Source organism: Trachinotus anak, unplaced genomic scaffold (genome assembly GCF_046630095.1).
Source record: "Trachinotus anak isolate AG129_WGS33_773 ecotype Australia unplaced genomic scaffold, CSIRO_AGI_Tana_v1 ptg000013l, whole genome shotgun sequence".
Lineage (NCBI taxonomy): Eukaryota > Metazoa > Chordata > Actinopteri > Carangiformes > Carangidae > Trachinotus > Trachinotus anak.
Window position 1 is genome coordinate 452,110 of NW_027273864.1, and position 18,866 is coordinate 470,975.

General features: G+C 40.9%; 1 protein-coding gene and 1 long non-coding RNA gene across 7 annotated transcripts in view; one reads left to right on the forward strand and one right to left on the reverse strand.

Annotated features, from left to right (window-relative positions):
- cadpsa (Ca2+-dependent activator protein for secretion a) overlaps positions 1–18,866 on the forward strand; it is a 215,883-nt gene that overhangs the window by 37,942 nt on the left and 159,075 nt on the right. For all 6 annotated transcript variants that reach the window (XM_071493187.1, XM_071493188.1, XM_071493189.1 and 3 more), the window contains exons 2-3: positions 4,916–5,029; positions 10,701–11,033. In XM_071493187.1, coding sequence (XP_071349288.1) covers positions 4,916–5,029; positions 10,701–11,033 — 447 coding nt within the window. The remainder of the gene's footprint in view (positions 1–4,915; positions 5,030–10,700; positions 11,034–18,866) is intronic.
- Positions 10,961–17,271, reverse strand: LOC139630088 (uncharacterized). The gene is made up of 3 exons (XR_011693111.1): positions 17,159–17,271; positions 12,810–15,620; positions 10,961–11,047 (listed from the first exon to the last, which is right to left on the reverse strand). It is a non-coding gene; the product is annotated as an uncharacterized lncRNA (long non-coding RNA).

The following is an 18,866-nucleotide window of genomic DNA, read 5'->3' on the forward strand; positions in this document are numbered from 1 at the left end:
AGTGTAATTAAAATACACACACAATAGACACACTACAGATATGAAAGTAATATAATAGTAATATACTGAAATTATTGAAATGCATTGAGACAACAACAACAACAACAACAACAAAACAGTCAGACAAACAAATGATAATATCAAACAATTAGTTAAAAATGTTCAGATGTGCAGATGTAGTCACAAAGAGTCAACAACAGCAAAACAAGCAGATCATCACACAAAACAATTAACAATACGTTACAATTAGCTAGACATGGCTACAGCTCTGTTTCGCTTTTAGCAGCAATTAACTTTCGATATCAAGGAATTCATATCTGGAGTTTAAGCTGGTTGTGTGTTCAGAAGTGTCTGAGCAGATCATATGGGTAACTGCTTATTTTATTATTACGGTCACAGGTTAACCTCCGGTAATGACTCAGTGATCTCAGACATTAGTGAACATATGAACACATGAACAAAGAGATAAGAGATGTAACCTGGTGCTTAGATTAGGTCACTTTATTTGTACCTGTCAGTAAATTTGTAGTTAAAAGTCATAAATTTTACACATTTCACATACACCGCAGACAACACCACGGGCAATAAGTAAATAAAATAAACATGGCTTCAGTGCAGTGTTACTTCAATTTACTCACATGGAACAAAGCTCCCTTTTGTGGAAGAAGCTGAAATTCACTGTTCAAAGGGTGAGAGTTGATGTTTTAAATCGAGCCAGCTGTCTGGTGAACAGGGACACTGGGTTAAGCTGTGACTCACCAATCAGCTGCTGAACCATTAAACATTTTGATTCAGATAATTCCTGCTCTTTAAAGGCAGATTTCCAAACTGTGACGCCAGAGAAAAAGATCAAATCAATTAATCGATAAGATCATTATGGTCTGGTCGCCAAGTGTTTGGTGACTGGGTCTCTGCTAAAGCCATGAGTACCAAATCAATAATGCCGAAAGATACAAGAGTTAAATAAAGGAAATCATGGTGACATGTTCGGCACCACCATCTGTGCCAATACAATGCTTCGCTGTTTGCACTGTACCTTTGCGCCACAGTATGTTGGCTTGTCTGTACCAACTAAAGTCTAAAGCAGGGGTCGGCAGGTAGGTTTGGCTTCGGGCCAATTTTTTATTCTAATCCATTAACGTTGGACCAGAACATACTCAAAGGCTAATTTAAGAAACTGAAAATGTCTCTAAACCTCCAGTGTCTCCACGTGCAGCTGCTCAAATGGTTAAAACATGGTCAGATTCAGCCCAGACATAGAGACTGTGGTGGAAGGTGTCAGTTTTGTGTAGCTGTAGTTGTGTGTTGTCTGTTTTTGCTGCAAGATGTGTGCATCATGTGTGAAAAATAGGTGAGACGCTGAATCTCTAGATCATGCCATGCAGTTGCGTGTCTCATGTGGGCCAGATATTATTGCTTGTGGGCCAGTCCTGGTCCACAGACCACCAGTTGCCGACCACCGGTCTAAAGGCTTTCAGTTAAAGCAGGGAGACCACGCACGGACCTACAGTTTACTCTCCAGCTGCACACGTTCCCATCAGTCATGTGCAGATTTAGTCGTGCAAATGTATCATGGGTAAACAGCAGCACACAGCTGTCTCTGCTGTATATCATCTGAACTCTGAACTTTGACCCCATTAATGAAGGTGTAATCTCATACTGCTTTCTCCTGCAGTGGCCTTGGTAACAGTTACCAGGGCTACGGACCAGGACTGGCCAATGGACGTGGAATCTTCTGGCACGGAGGGAGACTCTCATTGGTGACAAAGGATGATTCTTGTAATCACATGTAATTGGGTAACTTAGTGTATCACAGGATGGACATGTCTGAGTCTCACTGTGTCTGTGGTTAGAGTATAACCGGGAGACCATCACACAGTGGGATCCAGACCTCTATCTGTACCTTTAATTACCAGCGAGGACTAGAGACACAGAGACACCATCTGGAAGATTTCAGTCCTGGCTGATTTGGTGACACCTGTAGTTACTGGTGGTGACAGCAGATGTGGTGTAATCAAAACAAACTGTTACTATTTGAATAAAGAAGTCAGGCAGTGATTGATCTTTTTCATCATGTCTGATTTTCTGCACACAACCTGAGTGAGAGCAGCAGCAGAGTGAGAGGAGCTGGTCACCCGGCTGAGAGGGTGCAGGTGAGGTGTGCAGCCTGTCCCCTGCAGCTCTTCATCTAACTGCTCACTGTGGCTGCTCCTGACTCTTCATCACTCCCTGACATATTTCTAACTGATGACCCCGGTCTTGTTTGGTAGACATATTTTGGATGAGTGCCATTTCCTGTGATACTTAAAAACAAAAGTCAACTCATGTTTTGCCAGTTAAATGCTTTTAATGTGAAGATGCAGCAGTGGGAAATGCTTAGCTTGCATTAGTGGCCACAAAGACCCAGTTCACAATCCTGAAAAATATATAAATATTGCAGCACTTTCTGAACCTGTGAGCTTTACACTCACACTGTAGGAAGGTGAGTTCTGACTCTGAACATAACCACACACATTGGTTGCTTTTGTCATTTGACAAAGTCATATAAAGTTTATACAAGGCTTGTTTAATACTTTCAGTTGGTCTTACAGAGAAAGAAAGCTCACTGAAACTCAACAGTAGTTTAACCTCATTATTCTTAAGACAAGATTCAACAAAATTCTGGACTGGTCCAGACCTCCTCCTGGTTTCAGGTTATTGGTTCAATCAGTTATTAAATCCAGGGTTCACTGACCGTTTCCCCTGCACTGTGAATGTTTAATGGCTGTGTTTGATCCAGTAAAGACTGAAGACTGTAACTGTGTGATGTGAGTGAGACTGGTTGTTTGTCTCTATATGTCAGCCCTGTGATAGACTATAGGTGTATGGCGCCCTCGCCCAATGTCAGCTGGGATTGGCTCCAGCCCCCCTGAGACCCAGTTTTGGATAAGCGGTATAGAAAATGGATGGATGGATTCTGTTTCTTTAGGTATACGTGTCTAAAATATAAAAATTAAAAGTTGTTGGTGGGCAACCAATCAGGGTGAAGATTGGACAGTAACTGTCAGTCATCATGGCAGTTAATGTAAATGTAATGTAAACTAGAAGGGCGCACACCTCCGCCGAGGCCAGTGCCAAACAACATACACCAGACTTCAGAGTAAAAATTTAGATTCATAGTAAATGATCCAACTCTGTGTAGTCCTGCTGATAAATTAACCTCCTGGTGGAGGCAATAATACAGCTGCTGTCAAACTACAGGAGAAAGGGAGAGCTCTCTGCAGACACCTGCCATGAGAAGAGAACTGTCCTCCCCTTAATGACTTCTTTTTCTGACACATTTGCTTTAACAGGACAGTTTGACACCCTTTTTTGACACCCTGCTGCACAGTTGCACCTCTATATCCGAAATCCTCCTCCTGCCTCACTGTTGTGGGTCTTAGAGCATCACCAGTGTGTCAGGAGGGAAACTGGGGATGTTAGCTGCTGTTAGCTGCTGCTATTCATGCACATTTTTATATGGAATAATGCACCACACTTTTTGAGGAAAAAAGTATATGAGTCAGTTTGTTCTGCAGAAGTGTTTCCAGTGGACACCAAAAAGTGATGGGGGGGGGGTGCCCTAGTGGCTCACCTGGTAGAGGGCCTACCATGAAGGAGTAGTCCTAACAGCAGCGGCCCAGGTTCGAGTCCAAACCATGGCTTTTTGCTGCACGTCATCCTCTCTCTCTCTCTCTCTCTCTCTCTCTCTCTCTCTCTCTCTCTCCCTGTCCTCTCTCTCTCACTGTTGCTGTCAGAGTAAGGACAAAACTAACTTTAAAAAAACAGTGATGAACCTGACAGGGATGCATTTGCATAGATGTATTATAATACACGTAATACATATAATACATGTGCACTTGTTCAATGCTTTTACCTTCAAAAGTCACAAAGCATTGAACAGGTTCATCACTTTTTATAGTCCCCTGGAAAAATTTCTGTTGTGTTGTCAGTATTTGCAGCACTTGTGTTGTCAGATTGATGAAGATGTTGATGCTGAATTTGTGTGTGTTTATCTATTTGCGTGTTTTCTTAAGTTGCAGTGTGTTGAGCCCTCAGAGCCAAATAAAGAAATGAAATATTAGTCATTTATAGAAAATGAGTCTGTATCTTTAAACCAGTATTACTCTCCTCAGTCCTGTGGGGCTTCTCATTGAACAGATGCTGTCAGCAGTGGTGACTGTCACCACAGCAGCTTTGTTGAAGTGTGATGCCACAGGCTGTTTCCCGTTCCTGCTACCTCTGGTTATCTTCTGTGCATCTGTGTACCCAGTGCCTTTAGAGGAATCTCTTTTTGTTTGAGATAAATGTGGATCCAATCTGCTGCTTGCCATCATCAGAATATACAGTATACCAATCACAACATATACTGGATGGTTTCAGTATGAAGGCAACACCTTGTCTTACCTTACTTAAACATGTGTTTCTTTCTCACCAGGGTCTGTGCTAAATTATTCACTGGCTCATTATAATCGAGGATTATCAGATCACTAGACCTAAACATTTCAACCAAAATCAATCTGTGTAATTAAAGACACATAAACTACTTCTCATGTTGGTCTTCCAGTTCTTGGTCTTCAGACTAATCCTACATACTGCTGCCTTGTTTGGTGACCAGTGTTTTGGTAGTTCTGGTATCAAAAGTGGACTCTCTGTGCACCAGTCACTGTAGCACTGGACAGCACTTCTAGACTGTATGCTGATTTTTTCTGAGAATAAAGAATAAATACATTTATCAGTGTCTCTATCATTGTTTTACATCTAATTTTAAAATGTACATTTTTGCTGAGTTGAAATTATTATCTATCATCTTTGAGAAATGGATGTTGTCTCCTTTTTAAGATTTTCCTTCACTCTAAAGATGCCTCTTTCTCCGGTCTGTCCTTATCCTCCTCAGATCAGCAAGCAGCAGCTGCAGACGGTCAAAGAGCGCTTCCAGGCCTTTCTCAACGGAGACACTCAGATCGTGGCTGATGAGGCCTTCATCAACGCTGTCCAGAGCTACTATGAGGTCAGTTTGTATAACCTGTTACACCTGTACACTCACAGAAGCTGTACTTGATGTAGTAATTGTCCAACTCTGGTATGAATCACTCAGATTTTTTGTATGTTTATTTATAAATCTAAAAAGCTGTTAACCCTGCCTCTTATAGCTGACCTCTGACCTCCCTGACAGTTCCTTTGTAGAATCAATAAAATACTAAATGCTAATTCTTTATCATTATCTATACATAGGAAATGTCTGCCACCTGTGTCATTTCATAAATCTAAACTACCTGTTGAAAGCTCCAGATGTCCCTTTGTGAAGCCTCCTCTTGTTTAAACTGAATCTGCCCAAGCAAGAAAACTAATAATGGGGAGAAATGTATCCAAACCTCAGCGGAGCTGACTGCTCTAGGCTCTGATGAATGATGCAGCGTGTGAGCTCAGCTCCTTGGGGCGGTGTTAATAATGTTCTCCCACGCGGCTGGGATTCAGTCAGCTTGATCCATCCAGAACAGAGGGAAATAAAATGTGATGAAAGAAGAGCTGGAGTCCTCTCTGCATCTCGGTCCGTATTACACTGTTCATTTACAACTGAACATCTGACGTTCACCACATGGAGCGACTCACAGTCAGTGGAATAAGCACAGATTGTCTCAGTAGGTGATTCATTAACATCAGACAGTTTATAAAAGCTGTTTGTTGAACTCCTTCTTCCATCATAACTTTTCATAAACAGCTCAGGTTTCGTTCTGTTTTCACTTTCTCATTACGGGCACTAAGTGTAGATTGATGTGAAAAGCTCTGCACATTCTGCACAAAGAAAATTAATATAAAACGTATAATTTCTAAATAAAATAAGACTGGTAAGAAAAACTCTCAAACTCAGTTGCCACTTTATTAGGTACACCAGCTAAAACTAATACACTAATCAGGTCAACAGGTTTTTAATGTTTTTACTGAAACTGTTGTTTGTTGTGTCCTAAAAGTAATGTTTCTGCTGTATTTTAATCAGTACAATAAGAAAATAAAGAATTTCTGTAAAATGCTATCTGCACGTCTGCAGTAGAGTCACTGCCAACCTGTTTTTATTTGTTTCTCTACAATGTCTACTTCATCTGAGGCAGCTGATTGGTTGATGAGGTTGTTGGTCAAGTGACAAGAGACCTGTGTTTACTTTCTCTATAATAAACCAAACCTTTCCCTAACTGTAACCAAGCGTTTTTGTAGCCTAAACTTAATGCAGGACATTGTGATTTGCAGCTGATGGGTAACAGGAGGGTAAAATAATATATAATGTATGAAGATACAGTGCATCTGGAAAGTATTCACAGCGCTTCACTTTTTCCACATTTTGTTATGTTACAGCCTTATTCCAAAGTGGATTAAATTCATTTTTACCTCAAAATTCTACACACAATACCCCATAATGACAAAGTGAAAAAAGTTTGCTTGAGATTTTTGCAAATAAAAAAAAAAAAAATCACATGTACATAAGTATTCACAGTCTCTGCCATGACACTCAAAATTGAGCTCAGGTGCATCCTGTTTCCACTGATCATCCTTCAGATGTTTCTACAACTTGATTTGAGTCAAACTGGAGTAAATTCAGTTGATTGGACCTGATTTGTGAAGGCACACACCTGTCTATATAAGGTCCCATAGTTGACAGTGCATGTCAGAGCACAAACCAAGCCGTGAAGTCCAAGGAATTGTCTGTAGACCTCCGGGACAGGATTGTATGGAGGCACAGATCTGGGGAAGGGTACAGAAACATTCCTGCAGCATTGAAGGTCTCAGTGAGCACAGTGGCCTCCATCATCCGTAAATGGAAGACGTTTGGAACCACCAGGACTCTTCCAGGAGCTGGCCGCCCGGCCAATCTGAGCGATCGGGGCAGAAGGGCCTTAGTCAGGGAGGTGACCAAGAACCCGATGGTCACTCTGACAGTGCTCCAGCGTTGCTCTGTGGAGAGAGGAGAACCTTCCAGAAGGACAACCATTTCTGCAGCACTCCACCAATCAGGCCTGTATGGTAGAGTGGCCAGACGGAAGCCACTCCTCAGTAAAAGGCACATGACAGCCCACCTGGAGTTTGCCAAAAGGCACCTGAAGGACTCTCAGACCATGAGAAACAAAATTCTCTGGTCTGGTGAAACAAAGCTTGAACTCTTTGGCCTGAATGCCAAGTGTCATGTCTGGAGGAAACCAGGCACCGCTCATCACCTGGCCAGTACCATCCCTACAGTGAAGCATGGTGGTGGCAGCATCATGCTGTGGGGATGTTTTTCAGCAGCAGGAACTGGGAGACTAGTCAGGGTGGAGGGAAAGATGAATGCAGCAATGTACAGAGACATCCTTGATGATAACCTGCTCCAGAGCGCTCTGGACCTCGGACTGGGGCGAAGGTCCATCTTCCAACAGGACAACGACCCTCAGCACACAGCCAAGATAACAAAGAAGTGGCTTCGGGACAACTGTGTGAATGTCCTTGAGTGGCCCAGCCAGAGCCCAGACTTGAACCCGATTGAACATCTCTGGAGAGATCTGAAAACGGCTGTGCACCGACGCTCCCCATCCAACCTGATGGAGCTTGAGAGGTTCTGCAAAGAAGAATGGGAGAAACAGCCCAAAAATAGGTGTGCCAAGCTTGTAGCATCATACTCAAAAAGACTTGAGCCTGTAATTGCTGCCAAAGGTGCTTCAACAAAGCATTGAGCAAAGGCTGTGAATACTTATGTACATGATATATTTTTGTTTTTTATTTTTAATAAATTTGCAGAAGTTTCAAGCAAACTTTTTTCACTTTGTCATTATGGGGTATTGTGTGTAGAATTTTGAGGTAAGAAATGAATTTAATCCACTTTGGAATAAGGCTGTAACATAACAAAATGTGGAAAAGTGAAGCGCTGTGAATACTTTCCATATGCATTGTATATGAATGATGTTGTACAAAGTGTAAAAATATTAAGTTTATTTTTTATCAGGCACAAATTAGACTACTGAACTTGTTTTTTTTTTTTTAATCTATTTTGGGAGGTGTCCAAAAGTTGTCATGAGCTTCTAAACTGTTTGTGTTGAGGAAGAAGCAGAGACATTCAGAACTGTAGTTTGAATAACAGAGAAATACTGTCTACAGAGCAGGTTTTTGTTGGTCGCTTCCCACTGTCTCAAGATGGTAGCATGCCTGATTAGACTACTCCTCATCTTAAGACCAACACACGAATGGACGCTAAGATAGCAACTGTATTTACTATTTAAACAATGTAGGAGCTGGACAGGGAAATGACAACTGTGTGGGTCTGAAACTCTGTGTCTGACAGGGTGTCAGAGAGTTTCTTCTACAGATAAACAGTCAAGGCCGTGCTCACTCTCCAGACTTGTGACTTCCTGTCTGATAGTTGAAGTTTCTCTGACTGGACATGAATTTCATTGTCTCAGTGGTACATGAACAACACATCCATATGTGAATGCATACACAGTTGTGTGTACTCTGTACACATAGACATGTTGTATTTATTTGGCTGTTTTAACCTGGTTTTAAAAGCATAACCAGGGACAGAGCTGCAAAGTAGCTTCAGGTAGATGCTCTATATACGTTACATCTGTTGCACTGCTTATCTTTATGTCACCATGTTAACTGTATGTTAAATAAATGAAGACTAAACTTTTGATGTGCGGCTTCCCATAGATTCCCATGTGCACAGCAGAGCTGTCAGGTCCATTACTATTACTGTAATTGAAGTTGTAAATGAACCTCACATGCAATCTCTCATGAATATATCATTGTATCATTTCTGTTGCACTGTACATGTGTGAGCTAACAGTTGCTGGAGATGTCTGGAGATTTAAGAGCGGTGTGTGGTGCAAGAACAGAACAGGGGGGTGTATCTGTGTTGGGTTGGTGGTGCTGACACATTGACTGGCTCTTCCTTATCAGTTAATGTGGCAGCACAAAGAAACCAAATGAGAACGGTCTGATATTTAACAGAAGAAGCTGGTGGCACAGGTTATCAATTTTATCATCAATTAAAACCCAAAGAGCTTAGCTTGGCTTTACCCCCAGGCTTAAACTGATGGAGGCAGAGAGAGAGAGAGAGAGAGAGAGAGAGAGAGAGAGAGAGAGAGAGAGAGAGAGAGAGAGAGAGAGAGATGGGGGGGATAGACAGAAATAGAAAGATAAAGAAAAACAGAGACAGAAGGTCAGAAAGAACTTGGCAGGAATTTACCTCTCATCAAATAACAAGCTCATTCACGGTCTCTCAGATATCCGTCAGCTATCATTAAGGCATGGTTTGTTGTTTAAATTCTTCCTCATTATTCCTAACTGGAGAAAGTTCAACACATCTGTCTCTGAGATTTCTCTATACAGAGGTGATTTTAATTTCACTGGTGCTTTTCACACCTTTGAAAAATAACATATACAAAAAAATAAAAAAAGTCAGTAGTGATGATTATTATCCTTTGGTTGATCAGTGTTAATGGTTTTCATTGGAACCACTTTCTCCTGCAGAAATAGTTCCTCTGTGTATTTTGAACAGGATCCAGAGTAACAGCAAGCACAGTTTCAGGAAACATGTTGAATTTTTCAAATGTAATTTTTCAATGCTGTGAGCACCTCAAATGAAACTCCATTCACCTCCGTCATACAGAGGTGGAAGTAGAAATCTCAGAAATGGATATGTCAAGATTAGGACAAAAAAACAAACAAACAAAAAAAAAAAAGAAAAAAAAAGAAAAAACAAGACTAGGTCAAAACCTAGTATGTGTCTGAACCTATGGTCAAATCCTGATTTTATAACCACAATGTCATCTGACAAAATCACCAAACACATAAATTAATTATTGTCTGGATCCACAACAGTTTAGTCACAGACTTTTGTTAGAAGCAGCTCTTTATGTCCAACTTTCTCTGTTTGATCTGTAGAATTGATCACAGATGGATTTTAGAACAAAGCCTTGTTTTCAGTCGCTTCTGTTTTCTGTGTTCAAGTCACTGCATTATGTGTTAATTCAAATTCAACACTTCCTGTAATAATTTCAAATTAATAGCTGTCTAACATTTCAGTGGACAGAAACCCTTTATTTCTTCACATGGCTTTTATTGCCGTGCTGTGGAAGCATATTGTCTCAGTTCCTGTTGCTGGTGTTTCTGTTAATGAAAGTAGTTCATTTGCTGTACGTATTATATATATCTCAGATTCCTTTGCATCGATAATTAAATCTCAGTAACAGATATAAACTGGTTTTGTCAAAGTGTAAAAATATGACCATGACCTGTGAACAGACACACTGTATACACAGCAGTACATGGACATATCTCCTGACAGACGATAGCTACTGATCAGCTTTTCTTTATTACATAAGGTAAAAGATTGGAATTATACATGTTACACTCAATGTATTCTGTGGTATATACATATTGTATATAATGAAATAATAGAAGTGTAGGAAAAGATAATTACATAGAATATAGAGAGATACAAGTGAGGATGCAATTGCAATGCAATGTACAAACTGAAGAGTTGCATCAAACGTCAGACAGGACGTGTGAGTTTAAGAGTAGGAATACAGAGTTTTAGGTTCAGACAATAATTCTTGTCAGCGAGAGGAGTTTTACAGATGGAACTCATTCAGTGGTGACCCCTGGTGCCCCTAAATGTAAAAAACCAAACTGATCAATCAATCCACTGATTGCAGGTCTTCCTGAAGAGTGACCGTGTGTGCCGGATGGTGCAGAGCGGCGGCTGCTCAGCCAGTGACTCTCGGGAGGTTTTTAAGAAGCACATCGAGAAGCGGGTGCGCAGCCTGCCTGAGATCGACGGCCTCAGCAAAGAGACGGTGCTCAGCTCCTGGATCGCCAAGTTTGACACCATCTACCGCGGCGAAGAGGACCCGAGGAAGCACCAGCAGAGGATGACTGCCAGCGCCGCCTCTGAGCTCATCCTCAGCAAAGACCAGCTCTACGAGATGTTCCAGCAGATCCTTGGCATCAAGAAGTTCGAGCACCAGCTCCTTTATAACGCCTGTCAGGTTAGTAAGGTCCTCTACATGAAAAAAACAATAGAAAAATTATTTCTTTGCATTTTTTGTTTACTTGGGTTAATAATAACAACAATCAATTGTTTTTATTTAAACAGACCCCACAGTTATTTAGATATAGGCCTCTACCAAACGGTTGAGAAGTCCTTTCATGGTAAAAGTATAAATGCATTTATAAATACCAAAGATATTCAGAAAAGGTCAAATAGAATGCTAACTTTTTCAAGAAATTAATTGAACTTGCTCATCTCTGGGGCAGTACAACAGCACACATTTTTTTTTGCCTGGTCATGCAACAGCACAAATGGTTTTTGGCTGGTGGTGCAACAGCACTTGCAGTAATTTTTTCTTGGCCATTTAATCTACTCTATTTCTGAGGGTATGCTACAAAGCATTCCTGCTTTGCATTCAAACATAGGAAAATATTCAATTTCTGGCATTTCCATCTTGATGCACCCTTTGTACAGAGGTTGCACCACCCTCGCTTGTCAGAGTAAAGTGGCAAATATTTGCAGTTGTCACAATGCATCTGGTTGTGGTTGTGTGGGTCTTGGGGTGTAGCATTTATTCTGAGACAACATCTGTGGTGGCGACTAGGATGATGGTTGGCCAATTTTGGATGCTGGCGTGTTGACTTGCCCCCAAACTGTGGCCAACTCCCAACCTGAACCTCATTAAAAGCACTGGTGTTTCATTCAGTAGGCCATAGTCCCTTCTGTAGACCAGCCAGGCATTTGAGATCCACAGGTCAATAATGTATCCACACAGGGGAAAGTACCACTGACTTGACTTGTTGGGGTCTTGTACCTGTTTACCAGCATGTCAGAAAGATCACTGCCTCCCATATGCTATTTGTAGGCAGAGATGAGTGATGGGCACGGGACAGCATTCTTGTGTATTGGTCTCTTTGTTCCACCATTATATTAGTACAAAAACATGTTAATTTGTTGCCATGCAATTAATAGTATTACCAGTATTAGTATTATTTCCACATATTTATTATAGATATTTGCCATATTTGCAGTACTTTGAAAACATCTCAGAAATGGTGAAAAATCATATTGATTTTTTTTTTACCCCTTTTTCATCAAATCTATAATTGAATCACATTAAATATATGATGTTAATAACAGTGGATGTTCATAATTTTTTAAAAATTGATTAATTTATTATTTAAAAATGTAAATTTCTTTTCTTAGCATCACTACCTTTATTGTTCAATAGTGAAGCATGTTTTTAGCCATTAAAAATCACTCACTTATAAAATTATTTCAACATGCATATAATGGAATATCATTAAATGTGTCATTTTAACAACAATGAGTGACCAGAAGTTATTTATTCCATAGTAAATAGTCAATTTTAATTACATTAGCTAACTTCTCTACCTTTACCATAAAATGACAATTCAACCGTTTGGTAGAGCATGTTTTTAAAAAATGTTTTGACCCTTATTAGACTTCTTTTTGTTGCATCAAGTTACATAATTCTGTTAAGTAAGATCTTAGAAGCTAGAATATGTCAAAAAAAATTTGCTTGCCTTAGAAAATTTCACCAAAATTTATCAATATGTCTCCTGTCAATTTTCTCTTATTACTTCCTGGTTTGGAGGCAAACTGAAAAGGCACATGACTTAAAGACACAGTGACATCTAATGGATTTCTTTAGCAAAACATAACTAAACCAAGTGGAAGAGATGGCTCAATCAGGTTGAGTTAAGTTCAATACAGTTTTATAGGAGATATAGTGAATCAAAATGTGCGTTACCAAATGGTTGTGCAGAACATTACATGACTCTTTGTCTGGTCATCGCTCCTCTTCAGTTGGTCTGGGACATTAGACCCAATTACTATTAATGTTATTGTTATCTAGAACCAGGCTGCTCCAAACCCAGATCATTCCTGTTCTGTAGAGACATGGAACAAGTTATACTCACTTCTGTGCACTCATGGTTAAATAACTGTGCTGTACAGGCAGCTAGAAAACAGACCAGTTTGTCCTGGATCACGTCCTGTTTGACTCTGTATCCTCTTCCGGCCTCATTGTACTGGTTTGCTGTTTTCTGAAACATTGCCTCATAGCTTTTTCATAGTTTGCAGCAGCTTCTCCAAATTTCGAATCATCTTAAACTAATGCAGCTCTCTCTCCTTCACTGTAAATCACTTTGGTGTTGATGTGACGAGTGATGCACAACTACAACTGAAGCATTCAGTCTCTTCAAACCACATGAATTCAGCCCCTGCTCTCAGAAGCAGCTGTTCATCGTTTCGACTCATCGGCTCTTCTATGCGACCTATGAGGATTTATTTATTGATTCACTGATTTTATTCCCCTGCCAGGGAGAAACCAGTAAAGTCAAAGCTTCACTGACGGTCTGGGTCCATCCCTACATCCCTAGAGAGAAGCCACAGCAGATCACCAGTGGGGAGTTTGTGTGATTTACACAGCTTTCTGTGGAGATGCTGCTTTAATAAACCTGCCAAAGAACAACGCATCAGTGCGTTTAAAAAAAGGCGATTAACTCCTCTCACACTGAGAGGACACAGACACACAACTGCTGGGAGCAACGTCAACACACACACACATACACACACACACACACATTGAAGCAGTGAGCTGTTACCCGCCGTGCAGACTGGTAAAATGGATCTGTTGTGTCTCGTCCCCCATGTTGTTGCCTCTGTCAGTGTCAGAGCCTCCATGTGAGACACTTCGATCAGGCATTGTGTGTTTTTTTTTCGGGGCTGCAGCTCAACCTCAGTGGAAAGTGTAGCCGCGTTGCTTCTGGTGTGTTTACAGTTTTCGGGCTCTGAAAGACATCACAGCTCAGGGAAGGGGTGAACCTTAGCGTGATCACCTGGGTGTTGTGTTTACATCACATCGGAGTTGGGGCTGGCAAATACCTGTATTTACTTCAGTGTCATGTGACCCGAGAGTGAACGCTGATTGTACACGGTTTGGAGGCTAACAAACTGCCTGTGGTTGAGGTGATATGACCCGGAACGATACTAAAAAGCTTTTTACTATCAAATCAATAATGTATGAATTCTGATTATTATTATTATTATTATCATATTTTAAACACATAAACACTGACCTGGAGTTTACATTGTGTGTTTCAGGGCCACATTCTGTCTCTGTTGTGCCAACTGTCTGAGAAAAATTAATTTCATATGAATGTTTCTCCATGCTACCAGAAGATCATCGTACCATCTTTACAATAATGACTTGTACGACTGTTTGTTGGTTTGGTAATGGTCTGGGCCACACCACTTCCACCTTGTTGAGGTTGCTTGTCAGAAAAATAAAAACATGGGCCTGGGTTTTTAAGTTTCTGAACAAAACCCCCCAGCTGTCATTTTCCTGTTGTGAATGGTTCCAGAAAGCAGCCTGAGCAATATAAACCATGAAAAAGAGGGTGATGTTGATGAGGCACATACAGACTCCAAAGCATAAGAAGAACAATCCAGTGTGTGTGGAAACGCAGCATAGGGAAGGAACAATGAGACGGGCTTCTATACATAGATGATCCACTATTAAATTGCCAGGTATCTCATCCATAGAAGAATCTGCTGCTGGATGGAAAATTAGTTATTAATATATGCAGAGTGTAATGGTAATAACAGGGCAGAGAGCTGGGCTGTAAAGGCAGATTGATGTGGTAATAATGGTGTCCAGTCGTCGGCAGCTGGTGGCTGGCCCACAGGGACTCAGACTCTTTTGTCCGTGCTCCATCCATCACTGGCGGGTAAGTCCTGCTCACTGTCAGGGCTCCTTTTGTAACAACCAGAAATCCACAAGGCCTGGACTCAAAAGTACGACTCAGAGGCAAAACCTGAGAGTCTTCACTGGAAAAATAGGTCAGTACCCAGGTGGTCAAACAGGAGCAAGCTGACAAATCAAAGGGCCAGGCGACAGCTGGAAGAGTAACACCAAGAGTAAATGTTCACTTTAAGTTGGAAACAGAAGACCTTTGTATTATTTAAGCAGCTCAGAGTGGACCTAGATCTGCTGTCTCAGTAGCGGGGTTAGGTCTAAACACTGAGTCACCTGACTCCACACGCCACGTTTCACAGCTCAAGATCTAAAAGCTTTGAAAGACAACATTATTGTCATTAATTGTTAATGTAAATGTAATGCCCACCACCAGAGCTCTGAAAACAATTTGAAGTTAGTTTGAAATGTTAATTATATTCGACAGACAGACCGAAGCCTCAAAGATGTTTGAAATAGATGATGAGGCAGAAAGGTGAGAGTGTTTAGTGGTTTATCAACACTGTCAATAATTTCCAGTCCAGATCTACTGATGATGATGATGATTGCTGATTTGAGAATAGAGTATAAAGGTTACAGCTAGACCTTGCTGGCTCAGCTGTTGTCCTGAGATGTTGGGATCTGTAACAGGGGGAAAATAATCTTTGTAGTGAATTAAAATCATATTTAGTCAAAAAGATCATTTCTGAAACATCAACATTTTTTTAAACCAACATATACTTACACATACTAGCTTCACCAGTCAAGTTTGCAGTAGAATGAATGTGACAGAATGAACTGGGAATGTTTGGTCGTCATAAAAGTCTGTGGGAGGAAAAACAAAGAAACACTTGAAATCTGGCAGGAGAATCCAAGGTTTAAATAAATGTTGTTGTGTTACACTCCAAATCCCAGAATTCATTTTCTTTAAGTGTTTCTTGCTTCTGTGTATACGTGATAATTCATAAAGGGATGTGTTACAACACTGATCAGTGGCTTCTCTCATGGATAATCACATGAATACTGATGCAAAGCTCTGATCAGCTTTATTAGATTTGTTTGGATAAAAAAATATAAAAAAATCACAGTTTTGAATTAAAAATCATTAAATGAATTTATGCAAGTAATGAGTCAGTGGAAAATTATTCACACCTTCACATTCCAACTTTGCCATATATTCTACCGTTTACAAAACCTGTTGGCAAAACTTCCAATGAGGTGTTAATTCAACGGTATGTGTATTATGAAGGTTGTAGTGAGTGGTAGTATGGGACTGGACTACATTATATGGAAAAGTAAACGGGGTAGAAAGACTTAGGCTTAGGCGATATGGAAAATTGAATATCCTGACACATTAGGTCTACACAATATGAAGAAAATGTGCGATAACATTGTTGAATTGCAATGATGATATGACTCACGATAAATACAGAATGTGCATATACAGTTCCTATGTCTCCCTCTACTATCATTCTTGTTAACCTCACAGTCACCACCAAACTGAAACTATGGCCCAGGTATCCAGGCTCCACCTGACAAGTCAAGTGTTCACAGGCTGAGTGAGTGTTCCTGGAGCTTATGTAATATAATGTCATGTTTATCTCATCTCATCAATACAGCACAGCTGCTTCCGCTCCTTTATTGATACTCATGAGAATAAAATTAAGAACAGGATTAGAAATAACAAAATTAGTTCCCTAGAACAGCAGCAGTGATATTTACAGCAGGGTCAGTCTATACAAACTTAGAAGTGTCTCTCTGGAAACTCATTTTAATTTGTCACTAAACTGAATAATATTCCTGACATGAAAACACAGAGTGAAGCTGAATAAAAAATGCAGACATCGGTCACTGTCAGTCATCTCCTTCGTCCTCCTCCCTCTGCTGCTGATGTCTCCAGCTACAGAGGCGTGGCTGCTGTCTCAGCCTGTATGAAGCTGCACTTCTCACTGGTCTCCACTGCTGCCTCTGTGCTGTCCATTGTGTGTCTGTGTGTGTGCATGTGTGTGTGTCTGAGATAAGAGAGGAGAGGCTGCAGTCCGACTGAAACGTGGTGCTGAAAGCTTTTCTGATTCATTTGCATGAAAGCTGCAGAAAAAGTCAACCATGAGTCGAGTTGTTTCGTCCTGAGCTCTGATCCGCAACTTTTAAGCAGAGGATGAAATCATAATAACTACTGAAACTTGCATATCAATAGATCAATTTCCATGGCAACAGCAAGCTTCCTCCACTCAGACCCTGTGTTATGACTGAAAGCTTTGGAAAAACCAAACTTAACTCAGCCTGACCCACAGCCAGATCTGGACCCAGATCCTGGGTCAACACACAAACCATTTTTCGTTTTTTTAAGAAAAGCTGCCTACCTCCAACAGATGGTGTTTTCTGGTGTATCATGACGTATCCTGACTGAAGCATAGGTGGATTTTTTTTCTAGTCCCGTCATGTCATGGACAGTTGGTGTTTCTGGAGTAACCACTCTGAATTAATGAGCTGTAAACTGAGAAATCTGCTGCTGTCTCTAACAGTACAGCTCTGAGAGGGGACGTGGGGGAGGGGACGGTAGGAGGCCTTTTACTCTGCTTGTGTGATGCTGCTTTACAGTGTGTGCTGTTTTCATTGTTCTTATCAGTCATGTGAGTCAGATCTGAGGGGAAGTTTGCTCTCAGTGGCGTGTGGAGCACTTCACCTGGCTTTTATTTCTTTTGATACAATTTTAGTAAGAAACCTTGTTTTTGTTGCCACTTGCTACACCTTCAAACTGTCTGTCAGACATTTTGAATTAAAGTGAGAAACAATTTTACTACAGATATTGTAACACTTTCAAATTACACTATAAATATGGAGCTGCCTTAATGAACAGTTCTCCTTTTTTCACCCAGTATAGATATACAAGTCAAATCATTAAAAGAGATGTTTATTCAATTATTTTTTGAAAAGATAAATAATTCTCTATTGAACTAACTACAACTCAGGTAAAATCAGTCATTTGTGGAGGTGAAATCAAGCAGTTTTTCCTGTGTATAAAGGTTCATGAAGCCCCTCTCTGTGCCAAAACGGAGAGAATAGAAAAGAGACAGAGGAGGGAGAAATGACAGGCTGTGGGAAGGAGGGGGTGTAAAATGGAAAGAGAGGAGGATGAGAGAGTTGAACTGTTTAAAGAGGGATGGTGATTAGAAGGAGGCAGACAGGAAGGGAGGCCCGGGCATTACAAGAAACAAAGAAATTTCCACTGAATGAGCTGTGTGTTTTCCACTGATCAGCGCTGAGAGTAAATATTGGCTTCTTGGTGCAGGAGCTGCACTTGGTGGCTAATAACTGCCAATTAAAATCCAACAGCACCAAGTCACAGTTAAATAACTAATCTCACACAAGGCATATGGTTACACTAAAACAGAGCTTTCAGAGGGAGTGGAGATGGCATGGTTTTTGAGGCTTCAGTTGAACAAGTGCTGCTCTTCCTCAACTCAAAACGAAATAGTTCCACAGTGTGTGAAGCCTCCTGAAAGTGCTAACAGATGGCTCAGTTAAAAGATAACATGACGCTAAGTAACTTCCATAAAAATATTCTTGACGTGCATCTCACACTTTCACATCATTTGAACAAGCGTCAAATCCAAAGCCACAGCATCCTGCAGGAGGTAATCCTTTAATCCACATTGTGAGCTTGGAAATCCCTGCACTAACTGAGATGCCAAAACATCCCTTTGTCACACAAGCTTATGTCTGTGGTGCTACGCAGCCGGCTAAGTGTGTGCGTACCCTGGAGATGACCCTGTTGGGAACCAGTTGAGAACAGATGTAGGTGAAAGCAGCTGGAGTGGGATTTGTCCGCTCCTGTCATCTTTGGACACCTGTGGCTCAGGTCGGATGCTTCTGAAGAAGAGCCAGACAGAGACCCTCCCCTCCCGTCTTTCAAAACAACATGGTGCTGCCCTCATTAGTGGACTGACTGCTGTCTGGCCCACGCACAATGAGCCTAATGCTGAATGTCTCTATAGCTTAACCCAGGAGACATTCAGAAATGGCCCATTAAAGTTTACTTTCCTACAGGCACATGAAAAAGTCTTAACG